Raw genomic sequence first — 27,944 nt, 5'->3', positions numbered from 1 at the left:
AAAGAAGGCATAGATGAAGAAATTACTTGTTAGTCCAAGTAACATATGAATGAAAAGAAATGCTAGACTTTAAAGTGTCAAATGAAATACAGGTTGCAGTGCCAGTGCTAAGTCACTGTTTCATCCTAAGGTGGAATTTGAGAGTATCAAGCGTGCCCTGAAGTGCCGTGAGGAAGAGCTCATGCTGGCTGGGTCCCAGCTGCAAGAACTGGGTCGTCTTCGGGATTTGGCAGAACACCAACTTCAGGAGGCCCTTGAGACTGTCCAGGCTGAGCGTGAGCAAAAGCAGGAACTGCGGCGGGAACTAGCCATCTATGTTGGGGGGCGTCACGATTCCCTGAACAGCTTGCAGACCAACATGGAGGAGCTCAGCCACAGTCACACAGAGTGTGAGGAGCAAGACAGTGGTTTTGCCAATGGTAGCAATGTAGGGGGCCTGACATCCACACCCCACAGCTTGCAGCCTGCACCTGGTCTTGTTGCAGACCTCTTCAGTGAACTCAGCTTGGCAGAGATTCACAAGCTACAGCAGCAGCTCCTACAGGTAAGAAAAGTAAAGCCTTGGGTAGGGGTGGAGAATGGGGAAATTGGATTTGACGGAGATGGTTCACAACACTGATTGCATTCTTACTGAACAGAGGAGTAAGTGGATTTGTTTCCATAGCCAAGGAGCTACTGAAGACCAGCAGTGTTCATTTAGATATACCACTTCAAGTGAATTAAACCTTTTTTGAATGTTCAGTGTATGTGTAGGGAATAAACTAGAATAATAGGGAGGACATTCTAGCCAAATTTTTGTCAGGCCTGGCAGATTTGAATGTCAAGGGATTTTTGTTTTGATGTGATACGCAAAACAGCTTGATACCCCAAACCCCACCCCCATAAAACAAAACTCTCTAGTACAGGCAGGGAGCTTCTGGGAACATACATAATCCCTGTCTGATTATTCGGAATGTGTCCTCTTAATGAAGGGTTGAGATGATGGGAAAACATATCTTTCCAGCAGGACTATTGCCTCTGCAAATGAAGTTTGTGGACTTTTGATCTCCCTGGCTGCAGTACTAAGGATTTACTCCAGTATCTAATAATATCACTTAGAATTACAGGCAAAGGATGCAGGTGCTAATGTGCAATTAGTGGGTTGCAGTGAGACTAGAATAATAAGTCCTGCAATATTAATTCTAACTCATCAAAGCTTAACATGTCACAAAACTCCTTCAGGGAGATCAAAGGTCAGAAGAGCCAATAAAAGGCTAGAGACATTTAAAACCTTCTAATCATGCATTTAAAGATGAGAATTACTCCTTGGTACCATACGTTGGCACTGAATGCAAGGAGCGATTCTGGCTGTGAGTTTTTAGGATATTAGTTGTTGCCCCTTCTGGCAGCGTTCTTGTGCCAAACCCTGTTCTGCTGGAGAAGCAGGTTCTTGAGAGAACGTGTTCCACTTCCATTCCTTCTGAATATGTTTCTCACACTCTTCCCATTTAATAGTGTATCTAGTTTAGCAAAGACATCTGTGTCAGGGAGCTCATCTCCAGCTTACCACAGCACCTCTACCTTTGTCTTGTGGTGAAAGCTAATCCTTGATGGCATATCAATGCCCTGAAACTCAGCACTTTTCTATCTGTGTTAACAACTGGCTCTGGGAAACCCAGATGGAAATTTGGAACCTGGCAGTGGCAGGCACCGTGAAGGAGGTGGGAGAGCCTGTCCTTTCTGTCTCATGATGGGCCAGAGCTTAAGCATAGAAGCAAATGGCCTTGATCTCAGTAAGGGGCCATGAAATCGGGGCAATGTTTGGTATCTGTTTTCTAATTTATTTATTACATTTGTAGAAGACATCCTCCCAACTGAGCCAGCCTGAAGTTCAAAGCCTTTCTCTGTCCCTCTTACAAACTGCTGTGGAACTTGATCTCAATCCTATTTTAAGTATTAAGGCTTAGGTTTTCAATTTACATAGTGATATTCTAAGCAAAAAACCTTTTTGAGTAGATGGAACTTCTGGGCTAATCTGGGATTCAGGATATGGATAGATCGCCTGTCCCTAACTCTCTGCAGTCATATATTGCATTAAGGCAAGATGTGGTTTGTTTTATTCTAACTTAATGTGTTGGATGAAGCCAATTATGGTGGCTTGTTAAACCATGGTTTATGGTCTGCTATGATGTATGCATCTAACCAATGTTTCTTATTGAATAAATTGTTTTTATCACATAGTATAATATGTAAACCCAACTAATATCTTGCCATAGGAAATTCTGTCCTATCTTGTCTTTGTTCCCATAGGCAGAAAAGGAAAAGGCTTCACTAGCCTCAGATTTGCAAGATCTCAAGAAGCAGCTGACCAGGACTAAGGAGATTTTGGCCCAGCAGCAGTTCTGCAACAGCCATCAAGTAGATCAGCTTCCAGCCCTGGAGGCTAACCCTAGTGCTAATAATGGTGGGGCTAGCCTGTCACCCAATAATAGGGAATACTACCATGAGGAGTTGGACAGGGCCCAACTGGCAATCCGGCAAGAGAGGGAGGCAGCTGCTCACTTAGAAGCTGAGCTGAGAATTGCTAGACGGATGACCAGAGAGTGTCAGTCACGGCTGGCTCAGGCTCAGGAGGAGCTCCTAATTTTTTCTGAGGAGATGGCAGCTCTGTACCATCACATCTGTGCCTGCCACAACATAACCCCTCAGCGTGTGGTGTTGGACTATTACAGGGAGGGCCGTGGTGTCCAAAATGTGCGCAGGAGGCAATCCTCCAGGAAACATATATTCACAGAAATAGAGACAAGTAGCAGTGGAGACAAGTCACCAGCCAGTAGCCCGGGCTCCCCATGCAATTTGGAGCCTCTTCATGTTGCCAATCTGACAGAGATCTTGCGAGAACAGCTGGGGCATCTGCAGGTGGCACTGTCCAGTGCACTTCAGCAGAGCCCAATGGGGCACAGAGATGAACTGGAACGTGATAAAGAAGTTCTGGTGGAGGAGGTGCTGAAACTGAAGTCCTTGTTGAGTACAAAGCGTGAACAGATTGCTACACTGCGCACAGTGCTTAAGGCCAACAAGCAGGTGAGTGCAGGAAGTCCTAGGTGCAATGCAGATCTGCCTTGGGCTAGCAGAATGGAATGTTGTCCTGAGAGTCAGGTTTGGGAGCATCCACTCCCATGTTCTTTAACATCTGTATGAAGCCACTGGGAGAAGTCATCTGACAGAGTAGGGATGACACAAGATACCCAGGTTTACACTGCAAATTTAGGCTGTAGGAAGAATGTTATCCTCTAGGCCAGGGCCTGGCAAACCTTTTCTGTAAAGGGCCAGATCCCAGCCCTTCTCCACCTCTGTAGGTAGGGCTGGCAGGTCTGCAGAGTAAAGACTGTGGAAGCCATTGGACAGCCTTGATCCATCAACAAGGAGGTGCTGAGCCACACTGCCCCAGACCCGCTCTTCACCCTGGGAGCTTGGCTGAGGTTCAGGCCTAGTGATCTGCTGCCCACCTATTCATTCTTAGCTTGCAGGCCATATAAAAACAGGCAGCAGGCTGGATTTGGCCCATGAGCCATAGCCTGCTGACCCCTGCTCTAAGCCATCCTTTCATCCCCCATCACTGTAGACATAACTCACCTGTTGAGGAAGGAGCATAACCATTGTAAAACAGCTCCCACAACCTCTGCAGGCAGTTCAGTGAATTCCATGGTCAGTGGTATTGAAAGTTGCTGAGAGGTTCAGAAGGACCAAGAGAGGTACACTACCCTCATCTAGTTCCAACATAGGTCATCCAGGAGAACAACCAATACTGTTTCAATTCCATACCTGGGCCTCAACCATAACTGAAGAGGGTCCAGATAATTCATTGTTTCTTGGGTGCTGCATAACTGGTCTACTGCCACCATTCCTCATGAGATGGGCAGTGACCAAATTTGAAATATAAATATATATATCACCAATCTTCCCTTTTTGAAGACTGGCCAATAGTTATCTAAGACCATTGGATCCAGGACCAGCCTGTTCAGAAGAGAGTGCACCACAGCCTCCATCAAGACTGTGGGCAACTCCATTTCCTCAAGACATTGACAGTCTCCTAGACCCAGGTGGTCACACCTCTGCCTACTCCTCTCAAAAGGCAGGATCAGTGAGGATCCAAGCTAGAAGTGGCAATGCACAGTCTAAATAGTGCCCTGTCCAGTTCCTCAGAGTTCCCAGGCCAAAAGGTATCCTAGATAATACAGCAAGACAATGCAATAGTCACCAATAAAGATTGCCCATGAGGACTCAAGGCTTTGGTGAATCCAAGTGATTTTCTCAACAAAATACTGTGCAGATTGGTCACAGTGGCAAAGCAGATCTTAGTACTGACTTCTCCCAAAAGGGGGTGTGTAACCCGAAGAAGGGAAGTCAAATGGTAGGCTACAAATGCAATATGAGAAAAGTGAGAAAGCTTTGCCTCCCTTATCACAGTGTAGGCCCAAACATAGGACTCATAAGAACAGATACTACACTTTGTCTTAGCCAAAAGGCCAAGAAGCATAGTGTAGGCCCAAACACAAGTATGTACCTGTGCTCAGTCGGATTTGCTTTTCATCTTTTTCCACTGGCATTCCAGGCATTGTTTCTATCGTTTACCTAAGGGCCTCCATAAACCATGGTGCCAAATGGGATCAGCCCCCAGAAAAAGGCTGGTCAGGGGCAATCATTTCAAACACTCAGCTTGCCTCCTGTTTCCAGTAGCACACCAAACTGTCTTCCAGGGAGCTGGGAAAATCCTCTGGAAACCAATTGGATCCATTGGGCAACTGGTGGATCATCTGAATAAGCCCCCTGCTACATGGAGGTCTAGATCAGGGCATGATCTGACCATGGTGATGGAATCCCATCCATCTCCAGATTCCATGCTATCTGGTCAGAAACAAGCATGAGGTTCAAGGTATGACCATCTAATGTGTCAAGCCAGGGATGCGTTGTCATCTTGTGAATTCTTGTGCATTGTGTTGCTCCATTTTTAAATTGTACATTAGTTGTCTTTGAATTTTGATTATTTTTGTACTGTAGATGTTTTCTTTCTTACTGGATGTTTTATATTTGTTTCTGTATTGTAATGATATAGAAATTTAATAAATAAATATGGAAAAACTAGATCCTTATCTTTCATTATATTATGATTTTTAACTGATTTTGATACAGACCTTCCCTCATATTCTATGAAACAATTTTTTAAAAAAACAATATAATTCCTCTGAAAGAGCTAAATAGGGCTTCCAATGGAAGTCATCAGACCTTAGAAAACCAAAATGAGAGGGATTATTTAATTATTTATTTATATTTCAAATTTAGACACCGCCCATCTCACGAAGTGGGCCTTCCCAGGAAAGTAGTCACACTTAAGGAGGTCATGTCCATAGCTACACTTAATGTTGTAGGGTGCTAGTTATGGCCTTAGGCCTTCAAATATTGATGCCATAATTTGCACTGGAGTATGTCAGTCTGTCCAGAGCCTAAGAAAATGCATTCCTCAGCTTCTACCAGTTGTGCCAATAAAATTTGGGTGGTGGTGGTGTAATTGTATCCCTCCTGTTCTTTTTTATTTGGGAGCCCTCTGCTGTATCTGCCAGTATCTCCTCTGACCCTCATGTGCTTGTTGAGCCCTTCTGTTACATTTTATTGCTGAAATTCAGGATGTCATCCTGTTTTCAAGTACACTAGGTTGTGTTTGGGGTATGGACATTAGATTTTATTTTCCTGCCTAACTTTAAAGCCAACAAAAGCAAGAATGAGTGCGTCCGAGAATATAATTTTGGAAATGGGCAAAGTCATTTGTTCTCTGCAAAAAGGTTTTATGCAGATGTAGTCCAACTTCTTAATCCAGCAGTGCAGTTGCCCTTCAAGGGGTTCATTATTAACAGACTCAGCCTCCCAGGAAAACTTCTGCAGTGGTACATCCAGCTGTGATTGGAGTGGCATTTGTAGGGTGACCTAGAGGATGTGGGGAAGTGTTCAATCTGTAGGTTTTCTATAAATGATGGAAATGAAAGGGGAGGATATTTATACATCGTGTGAGCGTGTGCAACTTTCTTTGCAGACAGCAGAGGCGGCCCTCTCAAATCTCAAAGGACAGTACGAAGGTGAAAAGGTGCTGGTGTCAGAGACCATGTCCAAGTTGCGTCACGAGCTCAAGGCCTTGAAGGAGGATGCTGCTACTTTCTGTTCCCTACGTGCCATGTTTGCTAGCAGGTTAGAAGCAGGGTCTGCTCAGTGAGGCAGGAAATGGGCTTTTTCAGAATAAAGAGCCAAGTGGGATTGGATTAGTTCTTCCATAGCTACCACTGTTCCATAATCTAGTGCAGGGATAGGGTGACTGGGAGCCACATGGAACAGCCAGTAGCTTTGGTGGATCTCGTTCTTCATTTGCACGTTCTTCGTTCTCATAGCAAGATTTACCATTGAATTTTGGTGGCAAACTGCTATGAAAGAATCTTTAGTTATTGAATACAGAATTAGGAAAAAAGTTAAAGATACGTGGTGGTGTGTATCTAAGGCCAGTGGATGAATTTTATATAAAGTTAAACTTCAGAAATATTTTGGAAATGATTCATTTGTCTTAAAGATATTTTTATCTTTTCCAAATGCTTCATATAATACTGCAATGAGATTAATGTTTTTAACCATTCATCTTCAATATTAAGAACTATTTTTTTAAAGGGGATGGAAGTGGTGACAAGTATACAAGTGTGACATTCTACCAAAGGTTTCAAGTCATTGGACTTGCCTAGTTGGCTCCAGCAGAATATTTATTTATTTTTGCCACATACTTATTTAATATCAATGTGTATTCATTTTCTGCTCTGTCCTGTTTTACTCAGTTTTTTCTGGCTATGCCTGCTTTTGAGTGCCCTCCTTGGCATAGTATACAAGATCACCAAAGGCAACAAGGGCCTTAGTAGAACATTTTTAAACTTTGAAGGGCAGTTACAGTGGCCCAGAAAGGTTGCTTTTATGTGTCTGTTGATGAGTGGAGAGGCCATGTAAGCCTTTAAAGTAGAGCAGCAGAAGGAAACAAAGTACCTTAGTCATAACAGCTAGGGTATATGCTTTAAAAATGCACAAGATATTGAGACATGAAAACACTTTTACTTAAACTTTTTATTCTACATAATATGTTACGAGGATTGGCCAACTTCCTAGCAATACTGCAGCCTTGTCCTGAAAATCATGTTCTGCTCTCTCTGGCTTCTGAAACTTGATTGGGCATGAAATTTCTGAATATTCCTTTACATCTTCTTTTCTCCCTTGTTTTAAGGCAATCTGAGATGTGTTTCAACATGAGATTTTAATGTTGTTTCTGGCACTTGAAGAGCCATTGGATATTAGTCTTGCAAAGCATTTTGTGGAATTGTTTTTTGGCATGTACCTGAACCTATCACCTCCATTTTCTGCCCTCAGGTGTGATCAGTATGTGAGCCAGCTAGACGAAATGCAACGGCAACTGGAAGCTGCAGAGGATGAAAAGAAGACCCTAAACTCCTTGTTGCGCATGGCTATCCAGCAGAAGCTGGCACTCACACATCGACTGGAGGCTCTTGAAAACCCAGTGGAAGGGTTGCGGGGCAATAGGAGGGCACTCAGGCCAGCCAAGGGTAGTGCGGTAAGAATAATAGGAACAATTGAGTTCCTCTGTGGGATGATGGAGGAGCAAAAACCACCCAATTCATAAGCTTGCTATAGATGTAACACTGTCCACCTAGCTGTAATGGAGGGTGTTCCACAGACTTACATACTTGTCTCTCTCTTTGTTTTTCTCTGATAGAGGTATTTCAACCTCTTCCTTTGGCGCTAGCTGTAGGCAATGTTTGTGTAGAGTTGAGCTGAGCCTGCATTGTGTTCATACCAAATCACATTTTGCAAATTTGCTTCTAACCACACTTTCTATTCTTTACTTAAGTGCATAGGCATCAAAGAACTGTAGCAATCTAATTATTTTGCAGAAATGGGAGCTACGGGCAAGTGATAAGAATTATGACCCTGGCAGAAGCAGCTGCAAATTGTGATTACAGACAAAACAACTCAGCAAAGCACACAAACTCTTTTGTCTGCATGCTGGAGCATTTCCGAAACGCTACATATTTTTTAACAAAATATTTCTCACAAGCCAAAGATGGTGTTTTCTAGAAATAAAAGACACACAGGCTGGGATTTACAAGAAACTGGGGCAGGTAAATAGTCATAAGCATAAGTGTATCATAAGTACCGTGACCATATTTTCTTGGAAAAAAATAAAAGGACAAACCTGAAAAAGGAGCAAATCTGAAAGAGGTTCACAAGGATAAAAAAAACATTGTTTATGTTTATAACTTTGCTTTACAAAGGAAAATTCAAGGGCAAAACCAAGAAAAACTTTATAAAAACACATATTCTAATAAAAATATCTAAAATCAAACAATATATGTAAACTTATTTTAAAAAAACAATTCAGTTTCCATATTTTTCACATGAATGTGAAATACTATGTATTAAGTGGTGCCATTTGTATGGTAAAAGTTAAAGGACCAAAATAAAGGACAAAAGTGAGTTTTTGAAAGGACAGCTTTCTGAAATAAAGGACTGTCCCTTATAATAAAGGATATATGGTCACTGTAACCATAAGCAAAGCTCAGTAGAACTGCTAAATCAGGACCAGGAGTTTAGGGCTTCCAAATGCTGCTGTGGCATGTTCAGAATGAATCTCATTCATTGCTGAATGAAATTCAGAGGCACTTGGTTTCTTTTTGTCAGTGAGCCTCTTGGGGGATGAACATGCACTCTAATTAAGATGTTAGATGATACCTGTAATTTCACAATATAACGATTTTACTATCAGCACATTTACTTTCTTATTACTGGGACACTGATTAACTGAGCAGTTCTTTTGTCGCAAAACTCATGGCAATATACACAACAGCCAAATATTATTGCTATCACAGGTTGGAGGACTGGAATATTACAGATAAAAAGGCTTTTTTAAGCCAAAAATTGCCACCTCTCTAACAGCAGGTTTAAGAACTGGTCGCATGGCCTTAAGCAAACCTCCACATCTGACCTCTTTAATACGATGTAATAATGTTGGCCAATTAATACAGTACACTTTCTATTCCAAATGTTAAATAAATGTCAAACAGCATGGTAATTAAGTCCATGCCATGATCAGCAAAAAAAAAAAAAAGTAGAAAAACTGATGAGATTATATGGATCTTCCTGATCTTTCTCTCTTCTCCCCAATTCCCTTCCTCCTTCTCTTTTCAGAGATGAGGCTAACAGGATTCAGTACAGGATTTCATGGCTATTTGGGATGCTCTGTGACTACAGGACTCCAGCTCTCTTTTGAGTAACCGAAAACACTTGGTACCTGCAACCTGCAGCCACTCAAGAAGGAAACTGGATAAGGAGAGAACCTCTAGCCAGAATGTGCTTGTTTATCCTTCCTCCTCCTTTTCCTTACTGCCTTAAGAATTCCCAAAGATATACTTTCTCTCTAAATGTGTCTCTGGAACTGTTTTGTAAAGCACCTCTAATACTATACCTTTTTCTTAGCTCTATTCTAATGACAGCAACGTCTGCCTTGAATAAGGCTACACGCTTAGTGCTGATTGGCTGAAAGAAAGTGGGGAGGTCTCCTTTTTCACTACCCCATATTTCCTTTTCTTTCTCTTTTTTCTTCATTGACCCTCCTTTTGTTTTGCTTATCTGTTTGCCACAAGTTTTACAGGTAGTTTGCAACACAGTATGCAACTGACTGATAAATGCACAGGTTGAATCAAGGTATGAAACTAGCTCCAGGTAACCATGAGATGTGTTGTCAGATCCTGATTCCTGGAAGTAGTTTTGCAGCTGGGAGCTAGGCAAGCTCCTGGTTCCCCTTAGCTGAATGATTTCCTTGGCTTCTAGACTCTCTTTAACTGCAATCCAGGAAATAAATCTATAGGGTAAAACATTGCCTAACATAAGAAATATCAAAACAGTTAGTAATTCTAAAGTGTGTGTGCGTGCCTGCGCACACGCGCGCACACCCACATATTTAACATGCTAACAAAAGAATATTTAGGCTGGCCCTTCTTCACCAGTTGCCCTCCTGATACTTTACATTGCAGCTCCTGTAATTCTGTCCCAAGATAGCCTGATGCCATTTCCAGACTCCTGTCACACGATCTTTGACATTTTTGTGTCTTCTCATAGTTTGTTAATTCTATTCTTGATATATTTGCTGTGTTCCACAAACACCTTTCCATCTATGATAGTTTCATAATATATATTTTCTCCCCCCTACTTTTTTTTTTTTACTGACATAACATACTTAAAGGGGAAAAGTCTCAGTGAAATAAATGGGGGGGGGTGTCTATATTTGCTAAAATACTTTCTCTTCCTGTTTTTTTTCCCTGATCATAATGAGCCAGAAATAGATAAAACTATTTTTTTGCAATATCTGAATGTCAGGAAATTTCTTTAGTAATATTCCATTGTGAAAGAAATGTATAATGGTCAATCTCTAGTTCCTAGGCTGTTTTCTCTGTGCTAGGAACAGGATGCATATATTTTCCCCTGCCCCATTTGGCCTAGATGCAAGTCTTTTTGAAAGCACCTTCTATATTTCAAGGAGACTGTGCCAGGCACTGGGAGAAAGGCAGAGAAAGATATTTGGGGCTTTGTTTGTTTGTTTAATTACAGTATTGCCAGACAGAACAGTATTGTGAAGACTGTGTAGTTGGCTGATGCCCCCTTCTGGTGAAAACTGATCAGTTGGGTAGTACAGTATACTTAGTTAAAGATGGAGTCTTGACTGATCCCTTATTGACTATATGCTTGATAACAAACATTGGTTTTATTGTTAAATAATACTGTGAAATTTTCTTTCCCCTCTTAATTGAATGATATCTATGGGAATTTTGTAAAAGGAAGGGGCCAAGAAATAAGAAAAAATTTATCATGCCTTTGGATTAAAAAAAAACTAATGTTAACATATCAAGCTTCTTTTGTGTTTCCCAATGGAGAAAGTCCCTGTAGCATAGTATGCCCTCATCCCTCAATATGCAATAATAAGAAATTCGTATTTTTTAAACTGGGATTTAAAGAATAATTTGCATTATTATCTATGTTTCAGCTGCTTTAAAGAAGAGAGCTTTTCATTATCTCCTGAATCTGATAATTCATAACACATTGTCAGCAGGGAAAAGTTGCGATTCATTCCGAGAGACAGAAAGCCATTGCTCCTTGTGTCACGTATTGTTTAATCAGGAGTTCTCAAACTGGTTCATGATACCCTGGGGGTTTGTGAGCAAATCTGGGAAGGGTTGCAAAGTTTTTTTGCCATGCACAGGCAAAGCTGGAGCCCTGTCAGACTATACTCCTGCTCTGCCTAGGCAAGCTAATTTATCCATTCATTCTATGGCTGATTGTTTTGTTGCCACAGTAGCAACCTCTGTCAGGGGCAGGCCCTGGACATCCAAGATCTTGAGCCTGCCCTGTCCAGTATTAAGGACTCTACATTTTATTTATTTATTTAAATGTATTGGCCACCCAACTCCAGTGGACTCTGGGCAGCGCACAAAACTAAAAAGACATAAAAACAGCCAAAGATATTAAATCAACATTTTGATGGTGATCATGGTAGCAGAGGTGGAAAGGAGCCGAGGAAGGGTTTTTTGGACTTTTCTGTGCTGGTGCCCACAAGACCAGGAGTGCTGTGGATCACAGGTAGCCCAGAGTGCTCAGCTGCTGCGCTGCTAGTGAGGTGGGGGGAGGAGAAAACACATGGGAAGAAAACAAGGTGGCGCTAGGCAGGGTAGACAAGCACAACTGGTTTGCCCAAGCAAAGCCAAACCAAGTTCTGACAGGACTCCAGATTTGCACGTGAAGAACTAACAGTTTGTATAAAGAATTGTCCACTGCAAAAAGTCCCAAACAATAGCTGCAGCAACTGTTCATATGCTTCTCTTCTTCCTCCTCATTCGTAGGGGACTGTACATGCTTTTATTCTGGGGAGTCAGGACACCACAAAGTTTGAAAACCTCTGGCTTAATAAAATAGTTGTTGACTACCAGCTGTGGAGAGTTTAACACTATCCATAAGGTCCTAGCTGGTTTGAGTGAGACCTAAATCACTAAGTTAGGAGAGGTAGGAGATCATCCTTTACTTCACTTAATGGGACTGCGTGACAAGTTGTGTGACTGAACTCTGTCCTGGACTTGATCATTTTTCCCTTAAAAATAGGATTGACTCAAAGCAGGAGCCATCTGCGTTAAATTATGCACAATCCATGTATTTGTATGCCCACTTCAACTAAAATGATTTGTTCTTAAGCTAAAGATACGGTAGCAGCAAAAGGGTGCTATCCACACACAAACAAGGGAGGTACAGACAACAGGGTGGTTCTACTCCCTTCCTCCATAAACAGTTTTAAAGGGAAACTCATAATAGCCCAGTGAGTAAGCATATACGTATGTTTTTGCCAATATTTGGCTGACTATTGTTGGAGACGTGCTGATGGCAAGAGTGCTCTGCCATTGATAGTGGCAACATTGTATCCTTTACATTGGCAAAAGCAAGCCAGAGGAGATAAATAGCCACATGTGGGGGCACTGTGACTCAGATGAAGGATTGTATAACGGGGCTGTGTGATGCTTCCAATTTGATTCCAAAAAAGGTGCTTTGGAGTGTGTGGGGATACAAAAGTAGCGCCTGCCTACCATTAATGTTTATACCATGTGAAGGGAAGAGCATGTAGAATAGATAGAACTGAATGAAGGTGGTGCCCCTTCCAAGTCAAGGTGCAGAATATCCACTTTAACTATGATACTTGAAATAGGAAATTCCACAAGCACTTCTTAATGGGAGTAAAGGGATTGGGAGTAAAAAGTGCTGCCTTTTCATGACATCTAAAAGTTGTGTTTGTCTTAGCAGAGATTGGATTGAAATTGTCTCTTCCAATACTGATTCTAAGAAAGATGGTTTAGAAAGACAGGAAGTAAAATGCTGGTGCTAACTCTTACAAAATCTGTATACTGTAATGGTCAGGTGGAGTGGAAATAGTTCAAGGAAAGGATAAGGTAAAGATTATCGATGTCCAGCTTAGGTCTGGCTGTGTTTGTCAACGTTTTACCTTCACCTCTGATGTTGCACACTACTACCATCTCTTGTCTTTCTCCCAGATATCTGCATTGAAGGTGACACTATGAGGAAACAGAGTACATGTTTAAGCCTCCATAGATCTTTTCCCCAAGATTTCAAAGAGCATTAGTGATGCAGGACTTTAGATGCAAACCCAGGAAAATTTAAAATGTGCTGCTCCTGCCAGGATGAAGGACACCATTTGATTTCACTACCTTCATGATCTTCTGTTGGGGGAGGATAATCTTTTAGATAAAAAAAAATTGAGTCTTATGGCACAAAATCCTGATACATAATGCAAAGTAGGTTCATCCACTGTACTAAGCCATAATCTGGGTTGTGACTTATTGTGCTGTGTGAACCCAGCCACTGTAACTTACTCAAACCACGTCTTAGCCTTCATAATACAGAAGAACGATTTCAACAATTCTCTCAGCTGCTTGTTTGAAAGAATATGATCCCTACTTAAGGATAAATCTAACAACGGGACTGAAATTCTGACAAAATGAAAGGGACTATAGGCTCTGAGAGTCAATTTTTTCAGCCACCTTTAGGGCATTGCCCGACAGTTCAGTAGTCCATGGGAGGAAAAATGAACAGAAGACGCAGGAAGGACCTCCTGGCTACATTGTTAACCATAATTTACTCAATCCAATGTTCTGGGTAAGCCATGAACTGGTCACACGGGCTGGCTGGATTCCTGGACTAAAATATGGCTGGTTACCGGCTCACGATTCGGATTCGGCGACGGAGTGCCCTCCCCGCGAACCCTCCAGATTTGTAAACCTGACGCTGCAGGAAGAACCAAATGACGGGGAAGCCCCGTGGCAGCTGCCCCCACCATCCTCACCTTCCGCCGCTTTTCTTTACTGTGTTTAAGATCCGACGCCTTAGATCGCGATCCCATATATCCTTTTCCAGGGGAAAATGCATCCACTGGATCTCTGGCAATTATTTCCAAATAGCTGAGCTGGGGGTGGGAGCGAGGGAAGACAGAGTTCTAAGAAACTACTACTGTATGACAAGCTCAGGCTACAATAGAAACAGCTGCAAGGGGGGGCGACTAACCCGCGGGCCGGGGGCATCGAGCTAGGCCCTTCCCTCGCGGGGCGGAGCGACCTCCCCCCGCCCAGCCTCCTGCCCGCCTTTTTCTTCTCCTGCAGAAGGCTGCTTCCCAGACGCCTCCTGCAGCATGACTGGGGCCGCCGTGCGTGCCGGGTCGTTCGTGCGCCTGGCGGCCCCCTCCGCTTCCTACTGCACTCGCTTCGGGGCCGAGGTACCCGCGGCAGCGGCGCAAGCCCCCCAGCCGAGCCCACCCTACGGCAGCAGAAAGCCGCACGCCCGGCGGGTGCCGGGAGGAACGGCGGCAGATGAAGACCCGGCCGCCCGAGCCTTTTCGAGCGTCCCAGCTCCGGGGCCGGACAGTAAGAGCTTTCTCTGGGCGCGCTACGGCGAGATGAAGCGGCTGGTGCAAGGTGGGTCGCGGAACAGAGCGAGACCTCTCCGGCCTTCCCCTGGCCCCCGACGGGCGGCAGCGACCGTCCTCGAGGGAGAGCCCCCGCGGAAGCTGCTCTAGGAAACCGGGGAGGTCCTCCCACCGAAAGGGTCCCCACCTCGACTCTCTTCCCGTCCCCCCGCGGCAGGGCTGCTTCATTGTCCTGTCTTCCCTCCCGCTTTTGCCTCCCAGCCTTTTCTCCCTTCCTCAGTAGGCTCCCATTTTGGGGAGTGAACAGCGAGATTTCTCCTCTCCTAGAGCTTTTAAAGGAACGGTTTCTCTCCCAAGCGCAATCCGGAGTACCTCAGCGATCCAGGTATTCCGCTTCTCATATTCCTGGATGCGTGGTTGGATGCCTGGCTCTGCACACGCACCAGCTTGCACGTCGAAAATGTTTTTGGTCGTTTCTTGCCCCGTTCCTTTTGTCTCCTCCCGGTTAATCCATCGTAGCCTTTCGGGGAGGGGGTCTTCATCGAGCGTTTTCTTCTCTCGAAATCTGCTTTCGAGACGTAAAGGCCGACTACTTTGTCGCCCCTTTAAATGAGAGCTTCGCTCTCCGCTTTACACAGTTAGCGCTGACTCCGATTGCCTTCGCCTTGCTTCCTCTCCTCCTCCTCCATCTGTGTTTGGAGTGCGAGGTCTGCTCCGGGGTCTCGTTCTTTCCCAGGCATTCAGACTGGGTTGTCTCCGCTCCCCTCCCCCTAGTTTGCAAGGACGTTCTGGCGGTGGGAGGGAGGAATCTGTGCCCTGCTTTTGTACAGTATTGCTTTGTGTCTGGTTCGTAGGGAGGACTTTAGCGGGAAGAAGAGAATTACAACAGAGAATCCGATGGGGTGTTGAAGGTCAACCGATTGTGATATGTTCCCACAATCTTACTTACGTAGAGTTTTCTGCTGACTATGTATAACATTTCATGCATCTAATATCCCTAGCTGGTAGGGTGTTGCAAGACTCTTGATATTAAGGAATTAACCTTTTATTCTCTACGGTGCTTTAGGACTCTGTCTGGCTGCAACAGCCTTTCCCACAGCACCTAACCAGGGCCAACATAATTTTTTCTTGCTGCATCCAGTCAGGTTCCCTTTATCTCATCTAAAGCCCATCAGAGATATGTTTGTTCTGGTTTAAAGTAGTATTTTCTAATTTACTCCAGAACCATCCAAGGAGAATCTCAAAGTGCATGTAAGTTTTTCTGCAAACTGAAGGATGGGTGAGTAAGTGCTTCAACTCAGCAGTAGGGAAACTCCAGAAACTGCAGTTTTGGTGGAGTTTTCCACTGAGATTAGCACACTTTTAAAGTGTTAATAATTTTCAACAGACTAAAGTCTGCATACAAATCAATAATTGTTTGAAAGGGTGGATGTAAATATATTTTCTTTGCTTTTTGAAAGCTTGTATGTCTGACTGTCCTGTAAAAACAGTCCTGGAAAAGAAGTTCCCACTTTTGTGGGAGGGAACATCTCTTCTAAGATGATAGTTGCTAGACCTGGTTTTTGAAAGTATGTCTGTGTTATTTCATTTCTTAAAAACATCTGTTGTCTCACTATTATCCAGAAGTTTGAAATGCTCCCTCTGTGTAGTAGCTGTAATCTCCACCAGAGCAAAGGAGATTAAAATTCCTGTAAAGGGTGGAGTGGTGCTTCAGAGGCTGATTGGAGATCATGGGAGTTATGGTCCAAGCACATCTGGACCATAACGCCAGATGTGGAGGTTCAAGAAAGCACCAGGTTCAAAAAAGCTGATCCAAATGCTTTAAGAGTCCACTCTATCCACAACAGAGGTGGTCACATTTTGGGGGGCTGGGGACTGCACTTAACCCCTTGGGAAGTGCAAAGTTCAGTTGGTAGGGATGTATTATGCACAGGGGCAATCTGTTCCGTTCTTACCTGTTCTAGAGAAGTGTGTATTTCTCTACTTTTTGGGAGGGGGACAAAGTAGTACGCCTATTTTAAAGCATACACTAATTTTTTTCTGTGTTTCCCACCTGAAAGTAGTGAGAATCAGCACTAATATATTTTGGGCAACTCTCACATTGCAGTGTGACAAAGGGCCTAGGGTGGGGGTAAGGACAACTAAAAAGGTGTTTGAGAAATGTGTGATCCTGGGGCTACCCTTGCTGTAGGTCAGCCCCTGCTCTGTGAGGGTGCTGACTGGTTAACGCAACAAACTGAAGGAGAAAGAATACACTTGTTGGATGAGAGCTCCCATCATACCCAGCCAGCACAACCTAAAACTGGTGTAGGCAATATTGAGTTAGATTGTATGATTCTATGTAAGGCAGCATCTTATGTTCCTAAGCCATAAGAGTTATCTACAAGGCTTGACACTTCTTAGTTCCTTTCCAATGTATCTATGCTACGAGGGAATCATGGTAATCCTGGGTATTCATGTAGCAGGAGCGATTTTTTCAAATTAATACAGAGTAAAAGGAAGTTGGCTGGTTTTGTCTCTGTGTGCCAGGATGGAAATATTTATTTGGAAATCCAAAATAATCCAAGTCTTCCTTATTGGCTGACTTTTTTCTTTCTGGATGCTAACAAGCATGCCACGTCTCTCCCGCTCTTCTTTTCTCCTCCTGCTGCTGCCCTCAGCATTGCATACGTATCTGCTTACTTCCTGCGTGTTGCCAGTTCTTTCCCAATATGCTGTGGCATCAACACTCTGCAGTATTGCGTTGTCACTGTCCAACTGTCTGACCCAGGAATTTCTACTGTGATTTGTCGGGAAGAAGTTCTTACTCATCCTAGGGGTTGTTTGGGCTTTTTTACGAAGGAGACTTGTTTCCAGTAAAATCTATTTCAGGGGGCAAAAGGAGGGAGGATGGGGAAAAGTTTTCTGAACTCTGAAATTAGCTGACTCATCAAGTGGCAAATGGCAGCTTCTGTTACTAACGGTCTTCTCGCACATGAAAAGCCAACCAGTTTAGTTCTCCAGTTGCATAATCACAAGACAGCTGAAGCATCAAAATTTATGCTGTGTGAGAAGTCTGGTGTCATTGATGTTGTTTAGGTAGTTCATCCTTGAAAAGTATAAGGATTGCCTTGATAAATTAGATTAAAACTGGGTTCTGATTCCAGCAATGACTACCCAGCTTGTAGGAAGAGCTTTCAAGCTAGCTCTGAAGGTGAGGGGATGGGAATGTTCCTGGAAGGAAAAATAAAAAGTTTGGGGAAGATAAGAGGACAAAGTCCAGTATTGGGAAAACAAAGGTTTAATTCCTGTTCCCAGGACTTCAATATACCATGCCTAAAAGCTAGCAGAGAAGGAAATAATTTTGAGCAGTTGCCTGTTTTTCCTTCAAGCTATCCCTGCCCTGGTTATCTGTTATCCCAAGAGTGATGAGCCTAGATGTGAATTTTTAAATAAATAAATAAAACAACAAACATCGCATTTTGGCTATTGTCACTGAAAGTTAGTAGCAGACTTCTCCCAACAAAAGATAATTCCATATTGTGTAAAGAAATGTTTTCTTTATCTGCCAGTCAGTTTTGTTGCATGATTGTTGTTCTATTAAAATAAAACAAATCCTTTTATTTTCACCTTTTCACTTTGTAGTTTTATAAATGTCTGCTGTTTATTCCTTGGTTGTTTTCTCCTCCCACCAGAACTTAAAAGGGTCAGTCTCTTTTAGCTTTGATCATAAACTTATTAAAATCTTTCCCAGATTTTTAACAATTATGTGACTAGTTCTGTACATAATTATCTAAACCTGTTAGGCCACGTATTCATGTATTGGCATGTTTATTTTTAATCTGTTCCTTAATTCCAAAAGAAACAGAATTCTTGTTTGCAAATAAATGTTGTTGGAAACTCAGTGGAACATGGATAGTTGTTAATAATTTTATTAATAAGTATCCTTATTTACAAGGGGAGTACACTGCTGCTATTTTAGAATGTCATAATTTCATACTACTGATTTACACTAGACAGGGATAAATCCAAGCCACCAAATCTTAATTTCTAAAAAGAGATTTGTAGAAATAAAGCTCAGATCTATTAAAGAACCATCATCATATTTCTGCATAGGCATGGAAACTGGCTGTTTTACTTAGTGATGAGAAGAGATGCTGCAATTGATGAAGGCTGTATAATTTTGTATGTTTGAGAAAACATTGAGAAAACATCCTTGAAACTTTTTTAGCTATGTACTAAAAACAGATTCAAGGATTATGATAAAGCCATACAGTAATGATGATTTCTAGTTATAAAACCTACCAGATAAGTTCCATAATAAATTATTAGAATGAAAAATGATTAGAATGTGTATCAATGCGTATTAATTGATAGCCTATTTAGTAGGATGGCTAACCAGGAAGATCCAATTTCCTTTCTGGTCATGACTAGATTTTATAAGAGGCAAAGGAAAAGCTGTTCCTATTTAATATCTCTTTTTAACTTTTCCTTGTAAACATTCTGTGTAATGGAGAACTCACAGAGTGAGTGCTGATAATTATATAGTCAAAGTGATATAAATGTGTTTGGGCACAGGAAGGTAACTTTAAAACAGACAAGGGCAGCATTTTTTAAAATTGATAGTTGAGTGCCACAGAGGCAGGGCCATGATTGTGCAAATGGGCAGGCCCAGAATTTTTAGATAGGTATATCTTAAACTTTAACAAAACATCTATCTTCTGGTTGGAGTGTTTTTAAAAGGGTGTGTTAAACCTGTCCAGTGGCATGCATCTCTTTCTTTGCCCCCCAAAATAGGAAATTGTACCTCTCTGATTTGGTGGTTTATTTCAGTGACAGTTTCGAAGGGCTGCAAAAAAGCCATCTGAGGTTGACCATCCCTGCACTTGGGGGAACCTTGAACTTTGCCATTTTCAATAAGAAAAACACACCAAGCATGCCCATTAAGTGGGCCAAAAAGAAGCAACTGGCCTGCAAGGACTAACCCTACTCATTAAAAGTGAAATGCAGGCAGGGAAAAACTGAAAGGGTAAACAAAGTATAGGAAACCTGACGTTTGTTTTAGGCTTCAGCTTGCTGATGTTTTAGACTGCAGCTCCCATAAGACCAAGTCGGCATGGTCAGAGGCCAGGGATTATGGTAGATTTAGTCCAAAATATCGAGAAGGCACACTGGGTGACTCTCTGAATTAGAATATTCCTGTTAGGAGTTTGGGGATACGCTTGTGTTTACCACAACATAGTGTGCCATGCAATATTGTTTTAGTTGGTGTTCCCATTCTCCCACTTGGCGGGATGGCCCTGGGTTTGGAGCCTGCACTGAATCCCTGCCCTATATGTTGGTTTTAGTAGGCTTTACAAAGAAGATTGGAATGGGGTATTGGTAAACAGCAATAACCTTAAAGCATAATTTGTAGTTTGTAAAGCTTCCTCCCTCATAGGATTTAGAAGATCATGGAAACCGTTGTATTTCAACCAGCCTTCAACCCTTAACAATAGTTAAACATGATTGGTGTCCATCTTGGGGGAGCCTTTATTATTCTTGTGGGTTTTTATAATAATTTCTAATATATTGTAACCCGCTCAGAGTCCACTGATTTGGGCAGGAGATAAAAACAGCAAAATAAGTAAATTGGGTCTTGGCTATGAAGTTCACCAGATACTTTTGGGCAAGTCTCATGTTTGTATTCAACTTGTTTTCCGTGGCTCCCTGAGCTCCTTTGAAGAAGGATGGGGCATGTACATTTGGATGGGGTTTCAGAAATTACAACTTCTGGGAAGAAATGGTGGACTGAAGATGGCTCCAGGAAAAGCGGAGCTGACAGCTGCGGTGGAATGAAGAGCCAGGAAGTAGACCATCTCTTTGATAATTCCTCTCTGAAGGAGAGTACATAAGCTTGCCCACAAGTGCTCCAGACAGCTGCTTCTTGCAAGGAAATCACAAGACAGTGGTCTCTGGAGGGTTGAAGAGCTCTGGAAGATAAGGGAATAGCTATCTTGCTCAATCCATTTGCATACTTCCTTTCTAATCACTTTTGGAAATTGCTTGTTAACTGCTTTTCAGCTATTAGGAATCTTTGGATCAACAGATTTTACAGCAGCAGGTGAGTTTCCTTCAATCCTTTTTTTTTCTTTGCAAATAATTTTATTGAAATTATATAAAACAGATAAAACGAATACAAAAACTAAATACAAAAATACATTAAAAATAATATAAGAAAGTGCAAAGAAAAAGAATAAAAAATCCCCCCGCCAAAAAAAGTGATAAGAAACTTCCTCCTTCATCCCCAGCCAATATATACATTAACAACTTATCACTGTCTCTTAAGATACTACCAAATACATCTTCATTCCATATTTCACCCCATTTTCTATAAACCCATCTCTAAATCCTCAGATCTCCTTATTAATCAACAAAAGGTATAAAGATTAACAGACATAATACCAACGCAAGCATTTAGTCCCCCTTTCCATTTAAACATAATCCCTTAATCCCTCTTAATAATCAAAATCAATTAAACATTACAAATGAATAAAAAAATTAACCACTAATCATCACCCAAGATAGCAACCCATTATTAATCCCAATTAAACATTATGAACATTATAAAAAAGTAAAAACTGTTAAACATTACCAGAAATAATAATCCCTTATTCATATACCAAAAATAGTAACATAGACGTTACGAACTAATCTAGACATTTCCAAAAAAGAGTTATCCAGTCAGTAACCATTAAACATCACCAAAAAATAATCCATTACTTAACCATAATCAAATAAGCCAGGTTTATATTTTTTCTTCCTCCTCCCATCAATCCTTGAATCCCATAGATAAAGTTCTAACATCTGTCTTCTTGTATTATCCTTGTCTCTTTTCTCGAAGTCCTTGTCATCTTTATAAAACTCCACATGTATTTTCAATGTAGCCACTCCTATAAGTCTCTTATATTCCAATTTAAATGGGTAATCCACATCCCTCTTTTGGTATATTATTTGTATATCTTTTTAAATTTTCAAATGTTCATCCAATTCCATTTGTAAATTCAATATTTCCATCTCTTTCTATAGGGTATCATTTTTAAGTCTACCTTAAAATCTCTTTCAGTTACTTTCCAAGGAACTTGATTTTCTTCAGGAGCAACTTTTGGTTCCAGTATAGGGTTAACTGTTCCAAGCATTTCTTGAGCCAATTTATAAAATGTTTCCTTTAAGGTGGCCACCTGGTGCTCTCTAGTGATTAACCTTCAAGACTTTGTTATCAGGTCGAAATTTAAACATAAAGTTCTTTCCCACACCAGAGGATCTTTTTAATTAACTTCCAAGTCTTTCTTTAAATCAATTTCATCCAAATCATTAGCATTTAAAAACTTTCCAAAGAACAACACTTAATTCCCCTTTTGTTTATATATTAACAAAAAATAAAGATCTTATAAAGCTGGAAACATGTAATTTTCTTTCTTTTTAAATGGATTGAAGAGAACTCACCCAGCGAATGTCCAACTTACAGCTCTGAAGGTTTTTCAATCTTAAAGAAACAGTAAGAAAAAAATTAAACTCCAAGGTGCTTAAAAAGATGAGGTTTGGACGAACGTTAAGTCCTTAAAAAGGCTACATTAATGTCTCGGAGCATGATGAAACACAAGACTCCCAACTGATTGCAAGCAGCTGCAAAAACGACAGTTTCTGCTACCAACTCACAAAAAAACCCTAGCTGTCCGGAATGCATGAGGGTAATCTCAAGACCTCTCTTTTATCTAGAGAGTATTATGGGGAGTCTGGATCCTGCATCCAGCTGCCTTTTGGCCCCAGTGTCTCTTGTGAAGTGCGGACATCAGTTCACCAGCTTCACCGGAAGTAGCATTTCCTTCAATCCTTAGTGAAATAAGTTTTAACTACAAGTTTAAGAAGTTTAAAAAAAACTTTGCGGGGGAATAAACAGCAAAGGAGTGATTAAAACATTGATTTTAGAAAGTTACAAATGGACTAAGGGTCTAGATAAATTTGAAATAAAATTTTGGAATTATAAACAATCCTTCCCATGGGAAAACGCTTTTGTTTTGAATTTTTTTTTAAAAAAGACATAAGATAAAGCTTTAAAATTAGACACTAGAGGGAACTAAGAAGGAACTAAAGGTTACAACTAAAGGAGAAGAACCCTCAAATTCACAATTACAGAATGAAACAAAATATCTTAACATTGGACATATCGAAGGATATTTTTGAACAATGGACCTAGAAGTTAATTTTAATAGTGTCTGCCTCTATAGATAGACTGTGTCTAAAAGATGTTTTGGAAGAGGAACAAGTTCTACCTGACAAGACTGAGACTGAGTTGAAAGTGGATTTAAAAATGACAGGCTACAATAATGACATGGAAAAAGATGTTACACTGGACATACAAAAAAAAACTGGCTGATGTCTTAATAATTAAAAGGGATATGCAAGCAACAAAGCAAGAGAGTGACCTGGATAATTTTCCTATATTGGATTTACAAAAGAAGCTTGTTAAAGTTTTGAAGAATTTTGTGAGAAGGGACAAAGAAAAAAATGGGGGGAAAATCAAGTTCTACAACATTATTTGAAGGGACTAAAGATCAAGATTGTTAAAAGTGAAAGGAAGGAAGGAATATAAAGTTGGTTTATTTGATTAAAGCTAAAATAGGTATGTTGTTATCTCTAGTAATCCTTAATGGACCTTTGTTGACATTAGGACTGAAATGACGAGGTTTTATGGATTTGTTTATAGATAAGAGATGTGACATGGGAAGAAGAGATCATTAGTTGTATTTTAAGAGAAGGTGATAAGTTACTACAATTGTTTATACTTGTGATGAAGGTGGGAAGTCACTTCTTTATATATCTGTTTTCTTTTTCTTTACTGTATTCTTATTCTTTCTTGTCTATTTCTATTTCTCTTTTTCCCCTTTCTGCACCTTCTACTTCTTTTTACTCTTTTAGTTTTTTTCAGTGTAATTATAATTCTTAATAAAATTACTAGATAAATATATTTATTTTATTAAGAATTATAATGTGTGTGTGTGTGAGAGAGAGAGAACTATATATATAAATAAATAAAAAGAAATTACCAGAGCAAAAGAGAAATGATAGGTTAGAACTTGTTTTTCTCACCACTGCTGCCATGTTTTCCCCAACTTTGGAAAGGATTCTGCTTAGACCAACCAGATGATTTTGTGATGGCAAAAGTCCTCTCCATCCTTTCACGTAAGCCAGGGACCCTGAGGTGGTCTTTGTCTGTTTCTGTGGCACTGAACTTTGTGATTTCCTGTTGTGGTTTTCTCTCCTACGTCTTCCCCATGCGCTGGATTGCAGAGATGGATTCTCTTTTTCTTGAGTTGTAGCCAGATAATAGTCTTTTGACCCTAGTTCTCATGGTGGTGGTAAACCTGTGTTTGGATGGTATCACTCCATATACACAGTGGCTCACGCTGTGGATTATTTCTCCACATCATATATCTCGCAGTAAACATTTGCTGTGATTCTTTGGCAACCACAGTTTATTTTAGCATCTGTCCCATGACTGAAATGGTACAACCCACGTGGACGTTTTTCTCCTTCTTGAAAACTAGCCCCTGATTTCTCCCTGTTTGGTAATAGAAATGAGATCCCCCTTTACCAGTGGACACCAATGCTTTCGCAATCTTTGAATTCCTTTTTCTCAGCTCCCTGCTTCACAGAGAAGTAAAGTTTCTTGTATTCCCTTCAACCCATTTTATTTTCTGCCCCCTCCTTCCCTACTTGAACATTGCTGCAATGTTGGAGGTAGTGTTTGATACGGGATAAATATCCATGTAGAAGATTTATTTGTTTGATGGATTGATTTGTATCCCATCTTGTTCTGTGTAACTCAAGTTCCCCACAACAACAACCCTGTGAGGGGGTTTGGGCTAAGAGAGCACAACTGGTCCAAGGTCACCCTGCCAGCTTCTGTGCCTAACAGGACTGGAACTCAGTCTCCCATTTTCTGGTTCAGTACCTGAGGAGAGTAAGGAAGATGACCTTGATTGAAGCATGCAAGCTCCGTTGCCATATTGTAAGATTGATGTCAGCTGTGCTAGGCAGACCAGACCAGGAAATCAATTCCAGGGGAAGACTGAAACTATTTTCATTGAGATTGGCTATAATAACAGAATCATGTAAGTCTGATTATGTTGTGCTTCCTCCTTCCTCTTATAGTTCAGTGAATTAAGGAGGACCCTGTCTGAATCACTTCCAAATGTTATTTGGCTGTTGTGGACTTAAAATATGTTTACCCTTTGTCACGTTGGCAATGGAGCTTGCATACCTCAGTCAAGGTCAACTTCCTTACTGTCTACGGAGCCTTAACCAAACTGGCCTGTAGCAACCACGGGCTATCACAGCTTGTCCTCCATGCTTCTGTTTCTTGATCTAGATTTGCTCCCACCTGGTGTCTGCAACCTTCTGAACCCTTCAACCATCTATGCCAACAATGAGATTTCACTGAGTACCATCGGCGTCTACGGCTTTGATTATGACTACACCCTGGCATTGTACTCACCTGCTCTCCACTCCCGCATCTACAACACTGCTAGGGACATCCTAGTGGAACAGTATAAGGTACCCCTGGACCTGGGGTTGTTTTCTTCCTGTTAACTGAAATATTAAAGCAGTTAGGATTCTGGTTGGATTTAGAGTGTCCTTGGCATAGAAACTTCGGAGAAATGGGAAGCAACTTTTAAAAATAGTTTTGAATTGAGTTTTAAAAGCGTTTCCTAAAAAAATAACATTATATACAGTATTAATAACAATAACAAGTATGTATGTAGACTATATAGTAATTATATAATAAACTGTATATTTTACAAAAAGTTCTATATAATATAATATGTTAAAGAAAGCAAAGGAAAATCTAAACTAAGCTAACTAGAATAAAAAGGTGCAAATAAAAAGAAAAACAAAAGAAACTAAGAAGACGACTATTACATAATGCCACACAAGTAAATGAATGTAAAGGGAGACAAGGAAGAAACCATTTTTAATAAAAATATCAAGCTAATCAAGTTTCAGAATTATCCTACAGTTTTCCATTTCATTGCTACTGTTCAATTTTTAAACAACGAATAAAACCTAGATGATATGGAATCATATTGTCCGGTCCTGCCTGTCTTTCCATATATAACTAGTTGAAAGGCTGATAGTTGACAATTTTCATTAAGCCAAGTTTCATTACACAAACTACTAGAGTACATATCACTTTTTTCCAACAGTCCAAGCATGATATATCCAAAATTCTTCATAGATTAAGAGGTTCCAGATTGTTGGGATATAGCTTAACAAAACATTAAGCCTTTTGACCCTTAACTTCCTTCTGAGAACCTAGTCCATCATAGTAATTACAGTGGAACCTCGGGTTATGAATTTAATTCGTTCCGTGACTCTGGTCGCATCCTGAATTGGTCGCAACCCGAAGGAAATTTCCCCATAAGGTTCAATGTAATTACCGTTAATCCGTTCCGGCGTGGAGGACAGGGAGGCGGCTATTGCTTGGAGGGAGAGTCCCCCTCCCTACGACCAGTGTCAGGGGCGGAAAATGGCCGCGGACCACGTGTCGGGTGGAAAAATGGCCGCGGACCACATGTCGGGTGGAAAAATGGCCGCGGACCACGTGTCAGGGGCGGAAAAATGGCTGCGGACCACATGTCAGGAGCGGAAAAATGGCCGCGGACCGTGTCATGGGAGGGAAAATGGCCGCGTATCCTGTTCGTGCCCCGAGGCGGAGTTCGCAAACCGAGGTAAATTTTTGCGGCCGGAGCTGGTCATAGCCCGAAAAGTTCGTTAACAGAGGCATTCGTAACCCGAGGTACCACTGTATATCTAACCAATAGGAATGGAAGTGGTCATGTCCATAACATGGGCACTAAAGTTCCTTTAAATTTATTACACTTCCAGCATAAAAGGAAGACAACCAATATTTTTTGAGGGGTCCAATAAACCTGAAAAAAAAAATATTTTTCTGAACTGAGCTTTTGAATCATGAGACATATCTGACATTCCATGAAACCTGAACCATTAGTTGGGCTTTTTTGGAGGGGGAGGTGCCTTTGCGTCAGTATTGACTCCTGGTGACTGCCTGGACACGTCCTTGCAATTTTCTTGGCAAGATTTTGGAAGTGGTTTGCCCTTGCCTGTTTCCTAAGTCTAAGGGAGAGGGACTGGCCCAGAATCACCCAGATGGCTTCGTGCCTAAGGCAGGGCTAGAATTCACAGTCTCCTGGTTTCTAACCTGATGCCTTAACTACCACACCAAAGTGGCTCTCTAACTGGGCAATATAGGATACTTCTAATACTTTGTTCCAGTTTTTACATATTGTCCACATTTATTTCTGTAAATGTTGATAGAAATCCATTTTAAACTCATTAAAATCCTTCTCCAGTATGCTCAGTGCCTCTAGAATGTCCAAAGCTGTGGAGGCATCAAGGCCAAACAATTAAGCCAGCAAGTGTTAAACTACAGGTAGTCCTTGAGTTACAACAGCAGTTGGGACCGGAATTTCCATCGCTAAGCAATGCAGTCATAAAGTCCCCATTGCCATCATTAAGTGAAAATCACAGGTCATTAAGTGAGTACCTCTTCGCAATCTCCTGCCGGCTTCCAACAATCAAAGTCAGTGGGGAAGCTGGCAGGAAGTTGCAAGTCCCAGGAAGCTTGCAAGCAGGCCGTCAGGCAAGTAAGTGGCTGCTGCCAGGTGGGAGAAGGAGTGAGGGGGTGTGCAAGTGGTTGGGGAGGCACAATGCAAGCGTGGCAGGGCTTGGAGTGGCTGCTGCCAGATGGGGAGGGTGAGCATGGGGCTTGGGGAGGGGGTGCAAGGGTGCAGGGGAGGCACAGCATGAGTGTGATGGGGTTTGGTGAGGGTGTGAGTGGCAAGGAGGCACAGCTGCTGGGTGGGGGAGGTTGGGGGAGGGTGTGAGTGGCCGGGTAGGCATAGCATGGGTGCAGGGGGGCTAGGGGATGGCTGGAATTTCGAGGACCGGTTGTAACCACCACTCGTTCAGTGCCATTGCAACTTCAAATGGTCGCTGAACAAGTGGTTGTTATCCAAGGACTACCTGTAGTTGTATGTGCTGGCATTTAGCCATTGTAGATAAATTATATTCCTTTTGTAAAATCTCAGAAGTTTGTTACTTCTGAGATAACAGCTGATTAAAAGTAAATCTGCTTTTTCAATCCACATTTTCCAAAAAAACAAAACAAAACCCTACCAGCTAGTTTAAAATAAGAATTGCTCCAAAGAGTTACTTTCTCATAGAAACAAAAATAAAATGTTAATGTTTTGCCCAATAGAACCCAAATATGTCTAGTATCTTAAATACTAGGAAAATGATTCTACTAAGTGGAACCAAGAACTTGCCAGGAATTCAAGGGTGCTGAATGACAGCT

The 27,944-nt window shown here is 41.5% G+C and overlaps 2 protein-coding genes and 1 pseudogene across 3 annotated transcripts in view; 2 read left to right on the top strand and 1 right to left on the bottom strand.

Annotated features, from left to right (window-relative positions):
- Positions 1-10,297, top strand: part of LOC103049207 (protein bicaudal D homolog 2-like) — a 30,116-nt gene extending 19,819 nt beyond the window's left edge. For both annotated transcript variants that reach the window (XM_007420521.4, XM_007420522.4), the window contains exons 5-9: positions 131-544; positions 2,290-3,063; positions 6,068-6,219; positions 7,429-7,630; positions 9,265-10,297. In XM_007420521.4, coding sequence (XP_007420583.1) covers positions 131-544; positions 2,290-3,063; positions 6,068-6,219; positions 7,429-7,630; positions 9,265-9,270 — 1,548 coding nt within the window. In that variant the 3' untranslated portion in view covers positions 9,271-10,297. The remainder of the gene's footprint in view (positions 1-130; positions 545-2,289; positions 3,064-6,067; positions 6,220-7,428; positions 7,631-9,264) is intronic.
- Positions 4,343-4,520, bottom strand: LOC112540487 (U2 spliceosomal RNA; annotated as a pseudogene).
- A 3,951-nt stretch (positions 10,298-14,248) lies between the features above and the next one.
- Positions 14,249-27,944, top strand: part of LOC103049780 (5'-nucleotidase domain-containing protein 2-like) — a 28,036-nt gene continuing 14,340 nt past the window's right edge. Inside the window, exons 1-2 of the mRNA XM_088137739.1 lie at positions 14,249-14,597; positions 24,939-25,123. Coding sequence (XP_087993865.1) covers positions 14,315-14,597; positions 24,939-25,123 — 468 coding nt within the window. The 5' untranslated portion in view covers positions 14,249-14,314. The remainder of the gene's footprint in view (positions 14,598-24,938; positions 25,124-27,944) is intronic.

Source organism: Python bivittatus, unplaced genomic scaffold (assembly GCF_059951505.1).
Source record: "Python bivittatus isolate LINGU-HERP-01145 unplaced genomic scaffold, Pbiv_v1 ctg000220_np1212, whole genome shotgun sequence".
NCBI classification, from domain to species: domain Eukaryota; kingdom Metazoa; phylum Chordata; class Lepidosauria; order Squamata; family Pythonidae; genus Python; species Python bivittatus.
This window is presented reverse-complemented; position numbering and strand designations above follow the sequence as displayed.